At 40.3% G+C, this 18129-nt stretch overlaps 1 protein-coding gene across 1 annotated transcript in view; it reads right to left on the bottom strand.

Moving 5' to 3' along the window:
• Positions 1–546: 546 nt before the first annotated feature.
• The window catches only part of LOC146020815 (complement component C6-like), a 50737-nt gene continuing 33154 nt past the window's right edge, over positions 547–18129 (bottom strand). The window contains exons 13-15 of the mRNA XM_083154311.1: positions 5866–5977; positions 2475–2607; positions 547–1010 (exon numbers count right to left, since the gene is read on the bottom strand). Coding sequence (XP_083010437.1) covers positions 1000–1010; positions 2475–2607; positions 5866–5977 — 256 coding nt within the window. The 3' untranslated portion in view covers positions 547–999. The remainder of the gene's footprint in view (positions 1011–2474; positions 2608–5865; positions 5978–18129) is intronic.

Raw genomic sequence — 18129 nt, 5'->3', positions numbered from 1 at the left:
TGGTGTCGGGGGCAGAGGGTTAACTTGAGTGCTGCAGCAGTCATTAACCCTGTGGCCACGGTGTCTCCAGCCCCAGTATGTAGTAAATTAGTAATAGCCATCGGTGGCGATACTGCAACCAGCCATCGATAGTAAAACACTATGGGATGGATGATCATCGATAGTTTTACCTATCAATGGTCATCCATTCTCTTTGACTGACTAGCCAGTTGGCCAAACAGAACATGGGGGAGGAGCTATACTATGTCTCGGCACCTTAAAAAAAAAAAAACGGTTTTGCTGTGCCATCGATGGAGGGAAACCTAGCAAAAGTATTCAACATCTTCCATAAACCATCGATGATTTTGAATCATTGATGGTCAATGGCCATCTCTAGCTGAGACAGGAAACCTTCTACTCTGTCTGGTAAGAGGACACATTACAGAAGATACCAGCTCACTGTGTGTTATAGACACATTACATCCAGCGCACAATCGCACACTTCCAAAATCACATATTACTCTGATTATAATAAATATATAACATCCATATAATACGGCAGAGGTGTCAGTGTAATAAAGTATTTATATATGGAAAACCTTTATTACATATTAGTGCAATTTTTGGAAAGAGAATTAATAATATTCTTATTATACAGCATCATATAATATCATCTACATAAATCATCAGCTCCTATACAGCAGAACACAACTGCAGCAATTCCGCCATATTAACATGAATTCCTTATGTAGATATTATATATAGGGTGAGGGTTTTTATATGGAGACAATGCACAGAGTAAGTCACGGGTCGGTACAGGTAACAAAGCACGTTATACAGTATGTATTACACAGTCCTACAGAACAGAGATATTAGCAGTCCGTCTGTGGATTCAAACAGAGTATGTCTCATTGTCATCCTCACTTGGCCATAAGCTGCAGACAGGGAGGGTGAAATGAGCCTTATATGATGCGCCGTATACCAATATGCCCCTGACGCGTTCCATGCCATGCACTTTCCTCAGAAGGTCCCTGTTTGGAATAAAGAAGCAGAATAAAGTCTTGTTAACAATGAACAATGTTTTAAACCTAATGGTTGATCATCTTTTTAAAGGACTACAGGGCCTCCTCATTCATAGCTGTCCGCCAACCTGAGGGTGACTCAGATGGCCAATGTTTACACAAGTGACACGCCGGACCCTTGGACACAGCAGCGGATAACACAAAGATGCCGGAAGCATCTAATAACCCGAGGCGCCTCCTGCAGGATTAGTATAGTCTAACACAGTAGCTGCATCTAAAGACATCGCTACCGTACTACTGAGCCCATCTCTGGCTCATGCCTGCTAAGAGGGAGATGTATCAAACCTTCTAAAGAGGCCAAGTGTGCCCTTAACAGCCAATCAGCTTCTGTATATATATATATATATCACTTATCAGGTACACTCTATAAAATAACACCTGTAAGCTAAATAGTTTCTATAGACGGGATACATACAAAATCCTGGCAGTCAGGATGCTGGCAGTCAAAAGTCGTTAGGAACCTGCCTCTACTTCCCTAACCCTCCCGCCCCATACCCTGACCCTAACCATCCCAGCTAATGCCTAACCCTAGCCCCTAAATCCAGCCAACTAAATCTACCCCCGCCCCACACACAAAGCCCTCTTCTAAGTGCTTAAACTCCCCCTCCCCCGCGGGCTACCCCTAATCCCGGGCGGGGGTGGGGGGGGGGGTGCTAGTGTTGATATTCCAGCATCAGCATCATGATTCTTTTGAGGTTCCAGTGCCAGTGTTCCGATGGTAGTCGTAATGCCATTATCAGTATACTCAGTACCGCATCCTGACCGCATCCCCTATGGATGACTTCTACACCTGAACTCTTTAGAACGGCTGATGCATCTATCCCAGCAGGGCATATTTATTGAACTATATTTGGAGGATATCCCCCAATAATGCCCATTTTCAGGGGTACACACATCTACTAAGGATCCCCAAGATCAGCAGCACCATAGGTTTCTAAGGGGGATGCGTGCTGCTGGATTTGCCAAGCTCCGGAAAAAATGAAACACTGCAGAGATTGTCTGCGGATGACATTAGCCTATAGTAGACTATGAGTTACCTTTCACTGTTTTTTTCAGGCGTGGGCCACATCGGTAGGGACTTCTGAATGAAGCCTAATGTTTCAAAAGCTTGACACTAAAGAAATCTGTGATTTACCACTTACAGTGGGACCTTGCAATTCATCACGAAGATAATTGTACCCAGCATTGGGGGAACAGTGAAGTTTTGGAAGCTTTGCTGGACTCTGGGTCAGTGCGCATAATTTGCTAATTCGTTTTATTGTACCCCTTAGTTGGTGACTTTAGGCTGCTGGTGTCAAGGAGAGTACCATCATTGAGAGCTGGATATACATAAGTAGACCTCAAAGTTTTTGATAGTCTATGCTACCTTTCCATATCAAATAAATAAATTCATAAGAAGAATACAATACTTACGAAGACACTGGACATCTTCTTGTTTCCACGTTCCATTTGGGAGACACCTTAGGAACTGGAACCCATAAAGGTCATAACCAGTGAAGCAGGTTACTTCAACCTCCTCGGCTACGTCATACCATCTCTTCTCATTCTGTGGGGAGAAGATCATTATTCTACAGCACATTCTTACATTGCAGGATGATTAATGAAAAACAGTCATTGAGTCCGTTTCTGAAGCTCTTTTCTGGTGTTGCACTAGTATGCCACCTGAATGGGCACCTGTTCTTTGAACTTATGTCTCCTCTGTGAAATAAAAGGGTCCTGAGATTTATGAAGAGACGGAACAAAGGGAAGAGCGGTGTATAGTATAATCTTCCAACCACCTACCGCCTGCTGCTCCTCCACATCTCTGAAGAACACCAGTGTTTCCAAAACTACTGATTGATTTTGCCTAATTTATTATGAGAGTCAGGTGACTTCCGTATTGTCTTTATTACATGTGGCGCTCATGTGTTTGAAGCTTTATTTCACAATGACGAATGTTGGTCACCACCAAAGTGCTATTGGAAGGTGTAAAACGTGGCCACTACAGATGAAACGCCTCTCAGCCAGCTCTGGTGCTCGCCAGAACGCCCCCACTGGCGAGCCAGTGCTCCATCTGACTGGGACGCGCGAGTGTCCCAATTTCCTGGCGGTAGGAGGTGCAAACCCTGCCAGTCTCCGCTTCAGGGAGACGGGCAGGGTTAGGGAGAGGAGCGGGGAGGAGGGATTGGGAGGCTGGGACCGGCGGCGAAGTGGTGGGGACCTGCGGGGAGCTCCGTAGTAAGGGGATGCACGCACGTCCCCTTCCGGCGGCTAGCGAATCCACCGCCAGCCCCTGCAAGAATGAAGGGCACTCCATCTGTAAATTTAAAAATCCTTTTCAAGGTTTAAATGGCCCTGCACCCTAGCAGTGGGACTTCTCCAACCTGCTTATCTCATTTAAATGAGCTCTTACTCTGCAAAATAAAATCGCACTTTTGCACAGGTTTGCAAAAACAGGTTCAATGTTCATTTAAGAACCCGGGTGAATAACAGTATAAGAATGCCTCCCAACTGTGCCAGTTTTCATGGAATAGTCCCATTTATCTGGTCTAGGATTGTCCTGCAGAACACCCTGGTGGTAGTGTGTATATGCGGGGGGGATTGGGATGCTGTTCACATTCATAAAATGGGCCTAATTCTGGTTTGCTCAGTAAGCAGCGAAGTTCGCTGCTTATCGAGCACTGAAATGACGCCCCGCCAAGAGCCCCCACTGCCAAATCGCCTCGCATGCGTACACTAGCAGGAGAAATCATTTGATGTTGCCGACCATCGTATGATTTCTCCTGCCTTCGGAAATAAAAGTGTCTGAACTGACTTTTAGTTCCTTTGGTGTCTCCCGAAGAGGGGACAGGCGCTGACATCCTGCGACGTCAGCTGCACGCCCCTGGAACATTGGGTGTTCCTATGGTCAGCCCCCTTCCGCCCCTGGCCCTTACACCCCGCAATGAATGGCCCAGCGAGTGTGTAACTCGCCGAAGCTGTTCGCTACCAGGGTTTGCACGTGCGCAGAAATGCGCATGCACAAACCACAACCATTCACGCTCACATCGAGTGATCCTGAATCCTCCCCAGTGTCTATTCACAGGAAAGAGGGACAGGAGTATGAGCGCAGAGCGTGCCCCCACATTGGGGCATTCGCACAAACCCATGTCCCCGTTTGCCGAGGTCCCTCCGCCTTGTTGGGAGAGAGTTCCAATTCATAGTCACAAGATGTTGGAAGATTAGGAACACGGACGATGAAGATATCAGTCCAAAACGCAACAATACGGTCTCCTTTGTAGCTTGCAGTGGACCATTATGCAATACAGAACACCTATCCCTTGTGTATCAATGCCTTTTTCCCTATAGATTGTAAGCTTGAGAGCAGGGCCCTCCTACCATTTGACTGTCTGTTGTTACCCAGTTTGTTTTATCCCTATTTCTAATTGTAAAGTGCAATGGAACCTGCTGCGCTGTATTAGAACCTGTTAATAAATAATAATAATAATAATAATATAGTCCTTTGGATGCTAATTCTATATAGATTGTGCATGGGTTGTGTAAACACTCTGATTGGAGCCAAACACTTTTTACCTAATGTCCATGTTGTTTGAGTGACGATGGCGCAGCTTTATGTTCCACATGAACTACGATTGGGAACGGTTAGAAGCCCGAAGCATGGTAAGCGAAGCAGTATGCATTACACTCAGTGGCGTAGCTAGAAATTTTTCTCCCCCCAGCCAAAAAAATTTCCGCCCCCCAAGAAGGGGTGAGGCGATGGACTACGGGCGCCGCTGGCTGAGCTGACAGGTGACCCAGGCAGCAGTGAGCGCTGAGCTGGTCCTGCTCCGTGCATATCTAATGTGTGGGGACCCAGCGCATTGTACTGACCTGGGGAGAGAGGCAGCTGCAGCCTGTCCTCCCTCTCCCTTCACAGGTGTGCGATCACACCAACACACAGCCGCAGTAAAAAAAAAAGGGGGGGGGGGCATGGCCACGCAGCTCCCAATTGGTCATGCCCCCTCATTTTACCGAGGCCCGGCAGAGCTATCACTGCCCCTGCTGTCAACCCTATGTTCCAAAGCCCTTTTAATACTTTGTAATTAAGGATATTTCTGTGGCTTATATCATTGATTTTGTTTGATCCATTTTGTTGGCTGCCAATCTTAATCAAAATAATTTCTAGTTGTTATAAGAGGAGATCACATAAATATAAAATAAGTTCACAGGAGAGAGGGACAAGGGGCATATAGCAGATACTGAAATAGGGTAAGCAGAGACCTTGCTGTTTGCATAGCCGGGAGCGGGGGATCAGGCATTCCTATGCTTCCGCTATGCCACTGAATGGGAGCCGGTGTGTGCAATTTTCCCACTTCCCATTCACTTTAATGGGTACCGGCAGCGATGAGAACAAGCACAGGCTGCTGTGCCATTACACTGCGGCACGCCTATGCCATTACACTCTGGCACACTGCTATAAGTAGCAAGGCTGTATCAGTACGCATCTGTATTGTATTGCTATATACTGTAGCGTCAGCCGTATAGCACATTAATGCAGTTCTATAGATAAAACATTAGCATTACTTTACTTCTTAGCTCACTGAAATTATGTAATGGGTGACACTGTCTGATATATTGTATATTTACCATAGGCAGAATTATTCCTACATCTGTTTACTGTATGTGAAGGTGTATGAGGGACCCTATAATAAAGATCACACCGCCAATGATCTGTTCCATGAGATCTAGAACATACAGTACATCTCTATGAGTTGCCTGATACCCGTCCTGTGAGTGCTGTATTTAGTACTTGCAGTACTGTATATACTGTAGAATAATGTCTTACTATTAACATTCCGTGTTCCGGTGGTTCAGGTTTCGGACATCCATTCTTCGGATCAGGTTTTCCCTGTTCAATTTCTTTTTTGTCATCATCGTCGTTAATACATATCGTTGCTCTAGACGGTAATTAAAAGATATATACATATAAATATATATATATAGAGAAAAGTGCCCCGCTCACACTGTAGAACATTCCAATAAAAATAACGCTGACGGCCCCAAAATGAGCCTTTCCCACAAATGAAATATTACCTGCAATTAATAACATGGTTTGCGGAAGTTAATCTCTAATATTTCATTGGTGCAGAGCACAATGAAACATGAAATCAGCATTTCTAAGGCTCATCAGTGACTCTGGCCTTGTCAGTTGTCTCAGGATCTGCTCACTAACATGATCGTTCTGGTGTGAACCCTACATAAGCCGATGGGGGTAATTTTGTGGTGTTATGGGGGCATCGACATAACAAGTAGCTGCTGTGACCCAAGACATGGCGGCCCAGTGTCTACCTTTGCACTCTAGGCTGCGCAGGCCAGAAACACGCAAGCGCTGTGATTACAATATTTTGCAATTGCATCTCGGTGAAGGATCCGGCATGCAAGGTGGTCTTGCCCTGTCCTGAGCACCTTCCTGTATGCTAGCAATGCATACCTCCCAACATTGTCATTGTAAGGCAGGAAGGGATCCCAACTGCCCCCCACCCCCACCACAAGACACGGACGGCATCCAAAAATGGGACTTTCCCACGAAAATCTGGACAGTTGAGAAGTATGGCAATGTGAGTTGTAGTTTTTGAAAATTTTCGTAAAAAAAAAAACAACCACTGGAGATCGCTCAAAAATTGATGTTGCTATAGGACTCTGGCTTTTAGATCCTGCTAGCGGCAATCATTAGCATCCTATGGCAAGTGCACCTGTAGATACAGACGAGACCCACTTTAAGAACTACAACCTGTTCTGCCCTCCGCTTCTTGTAAGAACAGGCCATGAGCCAAACAAGAAGGAAGCAGATGTAACCAGTGTAATCTGTATTTATCATCTCTAGCTGATCCGTTCCCTATCCTTTCCAGAACACGTATCGCTGGAGATTGCCGTCTTGTGTCTGCAATCTGTGGATTTAATTTATTTATGAATTTTGATCGCGCTTCTGATTTAAACTCATCCACCAGGGATTTATACAACCATAGAAGTATTAAGTTCCTGTATTCTTGTGGATTTAGATAATGTTAGCATATTTGAGCGGTGTATAAAAGTAGTTACGGGAAATCCCAACTTAATACTAACAAAACTCAGACTTATGGATGAAATTAGCTTACAGTGTATATATATAATATATATAAAAAAGTTGCTTGTACACAATCTATGCCAACATCGGGTGTTAGGTCATATAATCAAATAGTCTTGCACCAATTGCAGTATCCCATGGGTAATGCAAAAGATAGAAGCAGCACATCCAGTAAACATGATCAAAGCACAGTTTTAATGATAAAGATATGATACTCATCTCATTCACACAGGCTATAGCAGCTCGTTCTCCACAGATACAATACAAAGTGGAAGCAGCATCTTTAAAAGCCAAGAGACTAGGGCCAAATGTAATAGGGTGAGAGTTTCAGAAAGTGAGAGATTTTGGGAGAGTTTTCCCGTGTTTTTTAAAGCAGCAATCAATCACATGGCAAAATCAACCAGGTTTTGCAGTGTAAATGATTGCTGCTTTAAAAAACACGGGAAAACTCTCCCAACATCTCTCACTTTCTGAAACTCTCACCCTATTACATTTGGCCCTTTATATATATATATATATATATAATTCCGAGCTGCAGGCACTCTCTCTGATCGGGTTCTTGTGCCGGGGTGCCTTGTCAGGGTTGTAGCATACAGTGTATCCACGTGGGGCCGGCACTCGGCGGACTTGGAATCAAAGGCAAATACCCAGTAAATACTTGCAAAGCAAGTATGGGTATTTGCCTTTGATTCCAAGTCCGCCGAGTGCCGGTCCCACGTGGATACACTAATATATATAGCAGACAATGGACAAAGTGCGCCCTCTTAAAATATATCCACCACCAATAGAACAAATGGTGACAATGCGGTCACAATACAACAAATTTAATGTATAAAACAGATAAAATATAACAATAAAACAATGTATTCATCTGTGTGGAGTCATGGATTCTAAAACGGTCAATCATGCACAAAACCCAACGCGTTTCGTCGTTAAAACGACTTCCTCAGGGGTAAAAATAAGTGGTGAAAATAAGCATTATTATTTATACACTAATTGAAGGCTGAGAAATTAACAAAGACCTAAATGGTCAGTACTGAAGGTTCATTTAAAGGTACATACCCACAAGTAACCTAATGTCTCTCAGTCAAAGTGTAATACAGCTTTCATTAGAAAGAGAGGGAGTGGATCCTTAGCAGATCTCAATCCTTATGCCTGTCAGCATCTAAAGCATGAACTAAACATATACAATATGTCAGGGAGGGAGCAAGGTAGGACAGAGGAAAAATTATAATAATGGCAATAATAAAAATAGAAATGGAATAAAAACATACCAATTTCCATACCAACTGAAAAATGAAAGATGGGGTAATGTCCTGAAGAAATTCAGGATTATTCTTAAGTGTGGTACAAACGGACCTACAATTATGATGGATCATGTAAACCATAGGCATGGACCAAACAGAACAATAAGAACTGGGTAGATTGGATAAATTAGTGTGGATCAATAAGAATATAGGAATTAAATCCAATTCAATAATAAATTAAAATTAAAAGAAATGGGCGCTTCTCAAAAAATGACACAATACAGAATAATTATTATTAGTATTAGGGGCAAATGTTTGGAGGGAACAGGTACTCCCCAATAAATGACAAATATGCAAACATAAATTATTTCTAGGTGCATATAATCACCAATAGCAATTTGTGTGTATCATACACTAAACTCACAATCAATGTAACATGCTCACAGCAGAGAGCAACAGATCAAAAATAGTTATATTCCAATGGATATGATATAAATGATAGGAATAAATCACATTTAGGACACAGATGGCCAAGTGTCCAATATACAACATAGAGGGAAACATAATAATACAAGCCATAGTTCTTTGGAGAGAGAAAACCAGTTCTTACATACCTCACTAGTTTTAGTTAAGCAGCCAGATCAGGGACCAGACTTGAGGCATAGACGGGACAAGATAATAGACCCCGTAACATTTGATGGATCCAGGACGCCTCATAGATAGAGGCTATGTTAGTGTGGTGACATACTGATCTATGTTACATCTGCCCCACCTGCAGTGCACATGGTTTTGCCCATCTAAGAAGGATTTTGTCAGAAAGAATGAACCAAAATAAGGCCCATAGTGATAACCATCAATTGGTTGATGAAACAGATTTGGGCCTCAGATTAGTACAACAAAAAATACATTCACATTAATTATTATAATACATAATGAAAATTAATCAAATTGTGTATATTCACCGGAAACTATAATACAGTGCAACCTATAATAGTAGCATTTGGCATAAGAAAAAAGTTTTGTAGTGAATATGTTTTTTCAGAGTTCTGCAAGACCCATATAACCAGAAATAAGGTGCAACATATAATAGTGACATTTAGCCACAAAGTGAAAATGAATGAAATATTATAGGTCGATTATTTATAAGTGATAGGTAGATACAAGTCCTAACATTTAAGTGGGTGAAGAATATGAGTGCTGTGTTATAAAAGCGGAACAGTTATATGGGTTTAATAACCTAAATATTCAAACATTATAATTATCCAAAAAAGGGGGAGTATGAACTAGATTAGCCCAGAAATGAAACTATGTCTACGTTCTCATTCAGACCATGTGGATGAAGAGAATTCAATGAGTAAATCCAGAATGTCTCTTTTTTGGACAAAGTCAGGTCCCTATCTCCACCTCTAGGGTTTTCTGGAATTTGCTCTAATACAGTAAATGAAAAGTTATGGATATTGACACTTGAGTTGTGACACTCAAGGAAGTGTCTGGGTAGACTATGGGTAAGTAACTGGGGGGTGGGTGTGTAGCAGGGAGACCCAATGCTGGGACCACCCTAGAAACACACTACCCGGCGCTAGGCAATATAGAAGAATTTCTAGTATATTACATATAACTAAGTTAATACAGCTGCAGCATATACTCCTGTGAGTCTGTCACGACTCACACAAGTAGAAAAATAGAGGGGGGGGGATTGTGGAGTAAGTTGCGCTGCTGTTTTTAGACAAATATATATAAAACAAATAGACACACTATTGGGTGGCACGAGATGAATGAAGGATGGACACACTGTTTAGATTTAGATTATTTTATATGATAAAATAGAAAAGAAATTTATAAAAAATATAGCATAACATTTAGACATAAATTTAATAAAACAATTTCATAATTGGATGCAGTTATATATAAACAATACACCAATTAGTGATATCCGGTTGAATAAGAATTAGCAAGTAATATTGGCAGCAGACACTTAATAGTTCACTGGGCTGTGATTAATTCATGAAATATTCACCTATTGTAAATGGGGCAGTCCAGGACTGACAGTCTTAATTAAGGACAGTAGCAGCAGTGTTAATGAGAACAAAGGTATTTCACATATGCTCACCCTTGGATGTGGAGGATGAAAACTTGGAATTTCTCCAACGCTCAGTTGTTAAGCTGCGTTAGGCACTGATGACTTTGCTGATAAAACAGCTTTAGATGCTCCTCTCGGCTTCTGCCGGTGTAGCCAACCAGTGGTTAGGTATAGATTATACCTTTACTTGCCACGGTGGAGAAGGAGATATTGTGTGGTATGGATATCCAAGTTCCTCTGGTGCAGAGTAGGTATACTCGATGGAACAGCTGATGGCCGGCAGCGTGGGGGGGATCCGCTGCACTTCAGCTGAGGGATGAGGCTGGGGAGCGATGGTCTGGCGACAGGTAATTACCTGTATTGATAGCGAAGCGGCTTGTCAGCGCCGCGTACCTGCGACTGAGGGTGAAGCCGGCGTATAGCTATAGATAGCCTGTAGCGTGTGCAGGCTTTGCGGGTACTGTTATAGCTGCTAGCACGGTCCGGAGGTGAGCGGGGACGCCGCACTGATGCCGGCCAGGTGATGAAGATGCACGGCAGTAGCGGGCTCCGGAGAGAAGTTCAAGTCAGCGTGTGGCGGCAATAGAGCGGCAGCGTGTAGAGGGCTGCGCTTCTGTTGTAAAGTAATAGGTGTCTGCTTGCGTGGATCAAGTAAGTATGACGTCAACGCGTTTCGTCCCCTTCAATCAAGTGGGAACTTTTTCAAGACGGATGGTGTGTCGGTCTATGGAAGCTTTATTTAAAGGGAGCTGATTGACTTTAATTGGCTAATTGCAATCACTCACAACAGGTGATATTTCACCTCATCGGATATCTGTTATGTACATAGTGACTGATAAGACTATGCTTAAATAGCTTAGCCATTTATAACATAAAAACAATAAACAGTAGTAAACAGTGTGTCCTTTAACTTAATTCATCAATCAAATATGATGCGGCATTATACCTAATATAATGAAAATATTTACATATATACAGAGAGTCTAGTTTCTTGTCACCATGAGAAAAATTTTTTTTTTTTATATACACAATAATTGTAGGATAGACTTATAATCAGTAAATTTATTAATCTGAAGATCATTGGGTAGGCAGCGATTGATACTCACAATATTATGAAATATAAATTCCTATACATAGTTTATATAGGGAGAATAATTATTCTATCATCTATATAGAAGAAATTTATACATAGATGGAGGAGAGATCATTGAATATATGGGCATGTTTTTCAAAAGAGCAATTTTAAATGTATATAGAGAAATTTTTTTTATTATATATAACAGAGGAGAAAATAAAAATAAAAATAAAAATAAATATAAATATAAAAATAAAGATAAAAATAAATATAAAAATAAAAATAAAAATAAAAAATAAAAAATAATAAATAAAAAGTAAATAAAATATAAAAATGAAGAATATATAAATAAAAAATAAAAAATATAGGAATAAAGATATGAATAAAAATAGTTGGAAAGTACAGTATTAGTTCTATAATGAGTGCATATTCGCACTATAAGGTAATATTATAGAAACGAAAATTTATTTATTATATAGTTCTCACATCTATTGAGGAGAGGAGAGGTCATCTGGTTACTTCATATATACAATAGTTTGTTCAAGGCAGTATTTTTGGATATAAACATTCCAGTTTAGTATGACTATAAATTGGGGAACAACCAAAAATAATTTTTAATAATTCGCTGAAATACATGTAGTTCTTATTTATGTTTATTTATGTTTCATTACAAACCCTGGATAAACAATATCCCCAAGAATCAATTGTTACGAATCCGCCGTAATTGTGCACTAGATTCGGAATATAATGCACAAGCAGAAGTAATGATTAATAACTTTAGGAGAAGAGGTTACCCCGAAGTTATTCTCCAAGAAGCACTTAAACAGGTTAACATAACAAAAAGAGTAAGCCTTCTAGCCCCTAAACAAAATAAGAACGATTTTATTACAACTAACACCATTACATTTGTCTCAAAATTTAACAACAAGTCCCAGCAAATAAAGAAAATAATACTGGAAAATTTCAAACTATTGTCATATGACAAAATTTTACAAGAAACTCAAATTACCCCTAGAATTACCTTTAGAAGGAATAAGAATTTAAAGGATTTCATCTCCCCTAGTATGTTACCCTCATCAAAACCCAATCTGTCTTCTACTTGGATCCCCCCCAAACCTACTGGTAATTTTAAATGTAATAGAAATATCTGTATTACTTGTAAATACATGTCTAATAAGAAAAAAGAAATTATATCGACTCATAATAAACAAGTATTTCCCATTAAACAATTTTTGAACTGTGAAACCACATACTGCGTCTACGTGCTGGAGTGCTCGTGTAAACTCCAGTACGTAGGACGCACCACTAGGAGTTTAAAAAGCCGCTTCAGAGAACACAGAAACAACATTCTCAAGAAAATGCAAAATCACAGTGTCCCACGTCACTTTCTAGCAAAACATGAAGGTGACCCAAGTGGCATGTCTGTCACCGGAGTAGAACAAATCATCATGACAAAAAGAGGAGGTGACAGATATAGAAAATTATGCCTTGCAGAATCAGCTTGGATTTTTAAACTCGACACCCTGAATCCACAGGGACTTAATGAGGCTCTTGATTTTACTTGTTTGGATTAACTATAAAAGTTCCCCTCCACAATTACTTACGACACTTGCCTAGCATGGGATGGAGAGACAGGGATCCACCCGACATGCTCCCTTTGGGGTGACATGCCGGGTTTGCTGGACCCCTCTTGCTCCACCCCCTGAGAGACCATTAGTCATTTTTGTAAAAACCTTAGTCGATAGATCAATATAATTTAAAAGTTTAATCTAAACTGTACAATAAGAAAACATAAATAAGAACTACATGTATTTCAGCGAATTATTAAAAATTATTTTTGGTTGTTCCCCAATTTATAGTCATACTAAACTGGAATGTTTATATCCAAAAATACTGCCTTGAACAAACTATTGTATATATGAAGTAACCAGATGACCTCTCCTCTCCTCAATAGATGTGAGAACTATATAATAAATACATTTTCGTTTCTATAATATTACCTTATAGTGCGAATATGCACTCATTATAGAACTAATACTGTACTTTCCAACTATTTTTATTCATATCTTTATTCCTATATTTTTTATTTTTTATTTATATATTCTTCATTTTTATATTTTATTTACTTTTTATTTATTATTTTTTATTTTTTATTTTTATTTTTATTTTTATCTTTATTTTTATATTTATATTTATTTTTATTTTTATTTTTATTTTCTCCTCTGTTATATATAATAAAAAATTTTTCTCTATATACATTTAAAATTGCTCTTTTGAAAAACATGCCCATATATTCAATGATCTCTCCTCCATCTATGTATAAATTTCTTCTATATAGATGATAGAATAATTATTCTCCCTATATAAACTATGTATAGGAATTTATATTTCATAATATTGTGAGTATCAATCGCTGCCTACCCAATGATCTTCAGATTAATAAATTTACTGATTATAAGTCTATCCTACAATTATTGTGTATATATAAAAAAAAAAATTTTTCTCATGGTGACAAGAAACTAGACTCTCTGTATATATGTAAATATTTTCATTATATTAGGTATAATGCCGCATCATATTTGATTGATGAATTAAGTTAAAGGACACACTGTTTACTACTGTTTATTGTTTTTATGTTATAAATGGCTAAGCTATTTAAGCATAGTCTTATCAGTCAATATGTACATAACAGATATCCGATGAGGTGAAATATCACCTGTTGTGAGTGATTGCAATTAGCCAATTAAAGTCAATCAGCTTCCTTTAAATAAAGCTTCCATAGACCGACACACCATCCGTCTTGAAAAAGTTCCCACTTGATTGAAGGGGACGAAACGCGTTGACGTCATACTTACTTGATCCACGCAAGCAGACACCTATTACTTTACAACAGAAGCGCAGCCCTCTACACGCTGCCGCTCTATTGCCGCCACACGCTGACTTGAACTTCTCTCCGGAGCCCGCTACTGCCGTGCATCTTCATCACCTGGCCGGCATCAGTGCGGCGTCCCCGCTCACCTCCGGACCGTGCTAGCAGCTATAACAGTACCCGCAAAGCCTGCACACGCTACAGGCTATCTATAGCTATACGCCGGCTTCACCCTCAGTCGCAGGTACGCGGCGCTGACAAGCCGCTTCGCTATCAATACAGGTAATTACCTGTCGCCAGACCATCGCTCCCCAGCCTCATCCCTCAGCTGAAGTGCAGCGGATCCCCCCCACGCTGCCGGCCATCAGCTGTTCCATCGAGTATACCTACTCTGCACCAGAGGAACTTGGATATCCATACCACACAATATCTCCTTCTCCACCGTGGCAAGTAAAGGTATAATCTATACCTAACCACTGGTTGGCTACACCGGCAGAAGCCGAGAGGAGCATCTAAAGCTGTTTTATCAGCAAAGTCATCAGTGCCTAACGCAGCTTAACAACTGAGCGTTGGAGAAATTCCAAGTTTTCATCCTCCACATCCAAGGGTGAGCATATGTGAAATACCTTTGTTCTCATTAACACTGCTGCTACTGTCCTTAATTAAGACTGTCAGTCCTGGACTGCCCCATTTACAATAGGTGAATATTTCATGAATTAATCACAGCCCAGTGAACTATTAAGTGTCTGCTGCCAATATTACTTGCTAATTCTTATTCAACCGGATATCACTAATTGGTGTATTGTTTATATATAACTGCATCCAATTATGAAATTGTTTTATTAAATTTATGTCTGTAAATGTTATGCTATATTTTTTATAAATTTCTTTTCTATTTTATCATATAAAATAATTAAATCTAAACAGTGTGTCCATCCTTCATTCATCTCGTGCCACCCAATAGTGTGTCTATTTGTTTTATATATATTTGTCTAAAAACAGCAGCGCAACTTACTCCACAATCCCCCCAGACTATGGGTAAGTATCTTATTTTTAATATTGCGGATATGTTCCTGGATCCTTATTTTGAGTTGACGTTTGGTCTTTCCAATATAAGTTTTGCCACAATTGCAGGTAATTTTGTAGATTACGTAAATCGAATTGCAAGTTGTGGCTGAATTAGCAGAGTAATCTCTCCCGTCAATAGTACATTTGAAGGTTTTCTTCTCTACAAACTTGCAACAAATGCACTTGTTGCACGGGTTACATCTCTTCACCTTCTCCAGGAAGTTTCCACTTACCCCCTTAGATGATGGGGTCTTTAACTTGCTTGGGGCAATGATACTTTTGAGATTGTTGGCCCTTCTAAAGACCAAATCTGGCTTAGGGGGAAGATGTGGGCCCAAAATTTGGTCTTTAAGTAGTATATCCCAGTGTTTGGTGAGGATCTTTTTGATCGTATTGCCATCCTTAGTATACTGGGTGATGAACGGTCTCTTCATTTTCACTGTTGTTTCACCTGGGACAGTGGTCTTTTTAGCTAGGGTTTCTTCCCTACTTCTTATTCCCGCTCGTTGACGTGCCGCCTCAGTCTTCAATGGGTCATAACCCTTTTCCAGGAAGCGTTTTGAAAGCATGCGTGATTGTTTATCATAGTCCTCATACTCGCTACAATTCCGTCTGATCCGGTTGAACTGTGCAAATGGGACATCGTCCTTCCATCGAGGATGGTGGCAGCTGCTGTAAGGTATGAAACTATTGGTATCAACCTTCTTGAAGAAGGTTTTGGTGCCAACAGTTTGACCAACGTTCCCAATAAGTTCTAAATCTAAGAACTCGATGTTTCTATTATTGGTCTGATGAGTAAATTTTAAATTGAAGTCATTCTGTTGTAAATGAATCATGAAACTCTCAATGCTGGCAGTATCCCCACACCAAATGAAAATAAGATCATCAATGTATCTTTGATACAATTTGATATGATGTTTAAACTCAGATTCATAGATGAACTGATCTTCCCATACCCCCATCAGGAGGTTCGCGTATGAGGGGGCAAACTTCGTCCCCATAGCCGTCCCGTTTGTTTGCAAGTGGTATTTACCCTCAAACTCGAAGTAATTGTGGGTAAGAATGTACCTGATACTGTCCAATACGAAATTTATTTCATCCTGTGTATGGTCAGTGTATTTGGACATAATTATAGATACCGCCTCGATTCCCTTGTTGTGGGGAATCGAGGAATACAGTGCCTGTACATCAACTGTCAACTAAATGTAGTTTTCTTCCCATGTAAAATCAACAAGTTGGTTCAGAAGTGAAGTAGAATCTTTGAGGTGGGACTTGTTCTTTAACACATAAGGTTGAAGCAATAGGTCCACAAAGTGGGAGAGATTGCTGCTTAAAGATTGGATCCCCGCCACTATGGGACGTCCGGGTGGAGTTTTAACATTCTTGTGGATTTTCGGGATATGGTAGAATATCGGGACCAAAGGATGCTTTATGAATAGATATTCAAACTCTTTGCTGTTAATCAGCAATTTGGTTTTGGCATTCATTAATAGGTTGTATAGGTCCTCCTGAAATTTCTCAGTTGGATTATCCGGTAATTCCATATATGTAACTCCATCATATAAGAGTTTAGTTGCTTCTTGAAGATATGCCACTTTTGACTGAATGACTACAGCACCTCCCTTGTCGGCATTCCTTATAACAAGGCTGTCGTCTTTTTTTAAAGTTTGTAACGCCTTTTTTTCTTGAATGTTTAAATTGCCACGATATTTGGTGTCAGCTGATTTCATTCTTTTGAAGTCGTCATTGACCAGACTGTAAAAAATATCCACATTACTGCCCTTCGATTCAATGGGGTAGAATTTAGAGGGATTAGATACCCTAGGTTTATTCGTCTCGTTTGGCTCAATAGTCGGGTTTTTTAGGAAATGTCTCTGAAGCGTTAAATTTCTCACATACTTGTTTAAGTCAATAAATAGATTGAATTTGTCCGTCCGATTGTCTGGAGCAAATTTCAATCCTTTATTCAGTAATGCGATCTTGGTTGGGGAAAGGTCCGTCTCAGAGAGGTTAATAACCCCTGTTTCTGGTTTCCTTGGAGGTGTGGAGCTTTTCTTTTTGGGCTTTTTTCTGCCGCCTCTACATCCTCTTCTCCGCCATTGAAACCCCGTTTTATCTCTTGTGGAGAATCTAACCGATCGTACAGTATGTCCTCCTTCTGTAAGTAGGAATTCTTCCTTTCGCCTAAAAAATGGAGGCTAGTAGAGGGTCTTTCTGGGGAGGGTGTTCTGTATCTCCTCGCTCTTTCTCTATAAGATGGTGGCCTTCTTTTTAGGTCACGATTTTGTTCGTATTCGGGTTGAAATCTATCACGAAATGAATTATTTCTATCCCGGGGATAGTTATTTCGATAGTGCTTCCTCGGGGAGCGATAGGTCCTCTCATGGGGGTATACGGGTTGTTGCCATCTTTGATGGTCTTGGTATCTTGTCGTTTCATATTGTCGTTGATATTTTCTGGGGGGTTTGTCTTGGTGTTGGTATCTATTGCCAAAATTTCTATGGTTGTCTAATTCCATTCTCCCGTTATTAGACCAGTTATGGATTTGGCCATTAACATAGTCGTTTCTATCTCGTATAAATTTCTTTTGCTTTCTCTGGATTATCTCACTTTCTACTTTATCTAGTTTTTGTTGGAGGTCTACTAG

The sequence above is a fragment of the Crinia signifera genome, chromosome 1 (assembly GCF_055691185.1).
Source record: "Crinia signifera chromosome 1, ASM5569118v1, whole genome shotgun sequence".
Taxonomy (NCBI): Eukaryota; Metazoa; Chordata; class Amphibia; order Anura; family Myobatrachidae; genus Crinia; species Crinia signifera.
The sequence above is the reverse complement of the archived record's forward strand: the minus strand, read 5'-3'. Positions and strand labels throughout refer to the sequence as shown.